Source organism: Lycium ferocissimum, chromosome 1 (genome assembly GCF_029784015.1).
Source record: "Lycium ferocissimum isolate CSIRO_LF1 chromosome 1, AGI_CSIRO_Lferr_CH_V1, whole genome shotgun sequence".
Classification (NCBI taxonomy): Eukaryota; Viridiplantae; Streptophyta; class Magnoliopsida; order Solanales; family Solanaceae; genus Lycium; species Lycium ferocissimum.
The window spans coordinates 2,792,647-2,797,422 of NC_081342.1; the positions used below are offsets into that span (position 1 = coordinate 2,792,647).

The window sequence follows — 4,776 nt, forward strand, 5'->3', positions numbered from 1 at the left end:
CAACATTCTCTAGACCCTCTGTTCTTTTAATATAATATAAATATAATCAACTCATTACTTTTTTAATTAAAATAAATAAATATTATAAATGATATCTTGTATATCTAATTTTAGTGCAATGAACCAAATAGCAAATAAAAAATAATCCATATATTGCTAATCCTTGCATAACTAATCCATATATAGGACAACACTTTATTGACACCCCTATATATATACATCCGCACAACACTCCTACAACTATTATCCTATTCATTAAGTGGTTTAGTAGTTTTTAAAGTTTTAGTAGCTTTGATATGACAACAATCTCAAATTCTATTTTCAAAAGAAGCTTGCACTTCAGGAAGCTTGATTTTGTCGCCTCTGCTTCTGGGCTAAGTAAATGTTTTGCAGTTCCTGCATATCGCGCAAGAGGGCTTGCACGGAGAGTGATTTGCAACGCACAAGCAGCTGATATTGTTCAGCTTAAAGAAGCCATCAATAATGAAGTTTTTTATGTTTGTGTAGGAGAATTAACGCTTGTAATGAAATTTGGTGGGTCGTCATTAGCCTCATCAGAAAGGATGAAAGAAGTAGTTGATCTTATTTTGAGATTTTGCCAAGAGAGGCCTGTCATTGTTCTCTCTGCTATGGGAAAGACGACAAACAACCTTTTACTGGTACAATTTTAAATGAATGATTCCTTGATTATTTGGATGGTGTCTCTAATTAGTTACTATATTTATGTGTATTTCTTATACATTTATATGCATGTATTTTAGGCTGGTAAAAAAGCCGTCACATGTGGTGTTTACAGTGTAGCTGAGCTGCAAGAGTTGTCCTTTGTAAAGGAACTTCATCTTAGCTGCAAGAGTTGTCCTTTGTCCTAAGATGAAGCTGCTTTACAAAGGACAACTCTTGCAGCTCAGCCACATTGGAAACACCACATGTGACGACTTTTTCACCAGCCTAAAATACATGCATATAAATGTATAAGAAATACACATAAATATAGTAACTAATTAGAGACACCATCCAAATAATCAAGGAATCATTCGTTTAAAATTGTACCAGCAAAAGGTTGTTAGTCATCTTTCCCATAGCAGAGAGAACAACGACAGGCCTCTCTTGGCGAAATCTCAAAATAAGATTGACTACTTCTTTCATCCTTTCTGATGAGGCTAATGAGGGCCCACCAAATTTCATTACAAGCGTTAATTCTCCTACATAGCCATAAAAAACTTCATTATTGATGGCTTCTTTAAGCTGAACAATATCAGCTGCTTGCGCGTTGCAAATCACTCTATGCAAGCCCTCTTGCACGATATGCAGGAACTGCAAAACATTTACTTAGCCCAGAAGCAAAGTTGACAAAATCAAACTTCCTGAAGTGCAAGCTTCTTTTGAAAATAGAATTTGAGATGGTTGTCATATCAAAGCTACTAAACCACTTAATTAATTGGATGATAATCGATGTAGGAGTGCTGTGTAGATGTATATATATTAGGGTGTCAATAAAGTGTTGTCCTATATGTAGGGATTAGTTATGCAAGGATTAACAATACATGGATTATTTTTTATTTGTTGTTCGGTTCATTACACTAAAATTAGATATACAACATATCAGTTATAATATTTATTTATTTTAGTTAAAAAAACGAACGAGTTGATTATATTTATCTATATTATATTAAAAGCACGAAGAACTTTAGAAATGTTGATTAAACTTTTTACCCTTCATTAAAAGACTCTGAAATAGAAAAAGTTGTCATTTACTATTTGTTACGGTCTGCTTTTATGCTCGCGCATAAAAGTTTCGCATAACTTCGCCTCTTTGTCGTGAACAAACAGAGTCGCTACCTAATTTATTGAATGAGAATTAGGAACCAATTTAAGGTTAATTTTTTAAAATCCAGAGAAATGGGTTGAGTTCGGGTGATCCCCCAAGTAAGGTTTTAAGCACCTCGGTATTAAGGATCCGCCCAATCCGATTTACATATGCATCTAACATTTTATGGGTAAAAATTTGTATGGTTTGTTTGCAAAATAATGTGTTTAAGGAGCTATATGTGTAAAGTTAGAAAGAAGCTTATTCATGGCCAATTAATTAGAAAAGGAGTATATCTTGTTTATATAATGGGTTTAAAGATTTTGTTGAAAAATCATTTTATGAGTAGAACAAATGAGTAATTCATTATTTCAATCAAATGAGAATTAATGAATTAACCGTCGTTTGAAAAATCTGTTTTGGGAAAATATTTGAACCTTCCACAGGATCATTTTTGTCGAAGTATGTTAATGGCCCAAAAAATGAGGATTTGCTTACTTTGACTGAACAGTCACTTAACTATGCTAAAAAGGACATTTTTCATTCAATTGAAATATTTAGTGGCTGACCTATTTTGAAAACATTTCCTTCATTTATCACTTCTGGAAATTCCCTTGTGTTGAAAATGCAATCATATTATATTGGAAAACAAGTATGAAATTCTGGAAAGCTACTTGACTTGAAATATTGCAAACGATAGAAGATCCTCAGTCAAAAACTTTAGCGGATTTTCACGTTTATGCCTGGGATTCATCTAAGTTAAGAAATTAAAACAAAGTAAAATGTTATTAATTTTTTACAAATCAACAAGTCAAAAAATACACAAAAGACAAAGTAGAGAGAAGAAGAGTTAGCTAATTGGGCTCATAGCCCATTTCTGCTCGGGCTGCTGCTGTGCGTCTGGGAATTGCTTGGGCTTTGGCCCGAAGTATTTCATTTTTTTGCACGGATTGCCCTTCTTTTGGGGTGGTCTTTAAATTTTGCCCCTCATATTTGTGTTCTTTAAGTTTTGCCCTTCGCTTGGATACCCGAGGTTCTGGATTCGAACCTCCGCTCATGCATAAAATAAAAAAAAATAATTTCGCAAGATAGGCTGGGGAGAGTGTATGCCGGATTCAAAGATACAATCCTATATTAAAACCAAAGTTATGCCGGAGGTGAGATTTGCCTCGAGACATTTTTTTTTTTTTTTTTTTTTTTAACTTTTCAAGGCACACTTTTAGTTAAGGCATACTTTTGGTTATGCGCTTAATTAAAAGTATGCCCCATAAGGCATAGTTCTTTAAGGAAAAATTTTGCCCCATAAGGCAAAACTAAATTATGCCTTGAGGAAAGTTATCCCCTCCGCATAACTTTAGTTTTTATTAATAGAAGTTATGCCTAGGGCGACTTTGCCTTGAGACATTTTTTTTTTTTTTTTAACTTTTCAAGGCACACTTTTGGGTTGCATACTTTTGGTTACATGCCAATTAAAAGTATGCCCCATAAGGCATAGTTCCTTAAGGAAAAATTTTACCCCATAAGGCAAAACTAAATTATGCCTTGAGGAAAGTTATGCCCCTCCTAAGATAACTTTAGTTTTTCCTTAAGGAAATTATGCCGGAGGGGGCAGACTTTGCCTTGAGACATTTTTTTTTTTTTTAAAACTTTTCAAGGCACACTTTAGTTAAGGCATACTTTGTTATACCTTAATTAAAAAGTTCGCCCCATAAGGCATAATTCCTTAAGGAAAAGTTTTGCCCCATAAGGCAAAACTAAATTATGCCTTGAGGGAAAGTTATGCCCCCTCTCGGCATAACTTTAGTTTTTCCTTAAGGAAGTTATGCCGAGGGGTGGACTTTGCCTTGAGACATTTTTTTTTTTTTTTTTCAAGGCACATTTTTAGTTAAGGCATACTTTTTTATGCCTTAATTAAAAACCGCCCCATAAGGCATAGTTCCTTAAGGAAAAGTTTTGCTCCATAAGGCATAACTAAACTATGTCTTGAGGAAAAGTTATGCCCCCTCCAAGATAACTTTAGTTTTTCCTTAAGTTAGTTATGCAGGAGGGCAGACACTCCCTCCACCCCGCCTTGCGAAATTATTTCTTTATTTTATGCTTGGAGCGGGGTTCGAACCCAAAACCTCAGGTATCCAAGCTAAGGGCAAAACTTAAAGACCACAAATATGAGGGGCAAAATTTAAAGACATCGCAAATGTAGGGGCAAAATTTAAAGACCACCCCAAAAGAATGGCACTCGCGAATTGCCCGAAGTATTTTCCTCCTTTGTTCCGATTATCCTGTCGCGGGTCATGCATATATATAAAAGGGAAATCTACATGGTGTAGATAACATTAGGCCTTATTAATATTTAGTAGCTATATTTTAAATTAATTACATTTCATAACTAAAAGGTGTATATCAATTACTGTACATAACTAAAACATTTAAACACAGTTAAAATTAAAAATCAACCGCAACATAAGGCTTGTATTCATATTTTTCCGATCAACTCATTTCTCTCTCATTGTCTCTCAATCTCTTCCGATTTACTCTTCCTCCTCTCTAACTTTTGGTTACTCTTCTTCTTAGCTTCGGGTGTATGAACCGGGTACGTGTAAATATTTTTCCGATGATTCACTGGAAATCTTTTTCTAATGAAGTAGTAAGTAATGTGTTAAATAGATAATAAAGATAACGAAAGTATATGTTGCAAGATAATTATGATTGAGCATGTTTCAAGGTCAAGATGTTAAGGCATTTGCACCATTTCCGTTGGAAGTGGACGAAGGTTGTCGACGCGGTGGCTTTGGAGTTTTCCACGTTTTGATCCAAGTTAGATTGGCTCTGATATCCGACCGGATCTACTTAGTTCTAGTCGCATTTTGCTTTGTCGGAATCTAGTCGGCGGTGAGTTTCTCCGGTCGATTCGTTATTTTAACTGGAAAATCATTTTTTTTTAGTGTATTCATTAAATTTTTGGGATAACA

At 34.6% G+C, this 4,776-nt stretch overlaps 1 protein-coding gene across 1 annotated transcript; it reads left to right on the top strand.

Moving 5' to 3' along the window:
• Positions 1–296: 296 nt before the first annotated feature.
• On the top strand, positions 297–869 carry LOC132060910 (aspartokinase 2, chloroplastic-like). Its single transcript, XM_059453808.1, has 2 exons — positions 297–659; positions 762–869. The coding sequence occupies exons 1-2, from the start codon at positions 297–299 to the stop codon at positions 867–869; spliced, it is 471 nt and encodes a 156-aa protein (XP_059309791.1).
• Positions 870–4,776: the final 3,907 nt, after the last annotated feature.

Bases quoted from the DNA above. Each gene is read 5' to 3' on its own strand.
- LOC132060910 (XM_059453808.1), top strand. From the start codon at position 297: ATGACAACAATCTCAAATTCTATTTTCAAAAGAAGCTTGCACTTCAGG. The intron at 660-761 runs GTACAATTTTAA...CATGTATTTTAG, and splicing joins CGACAAACAACCTTTTACTG to GCTGGTAAAAAAGCCGTCAC.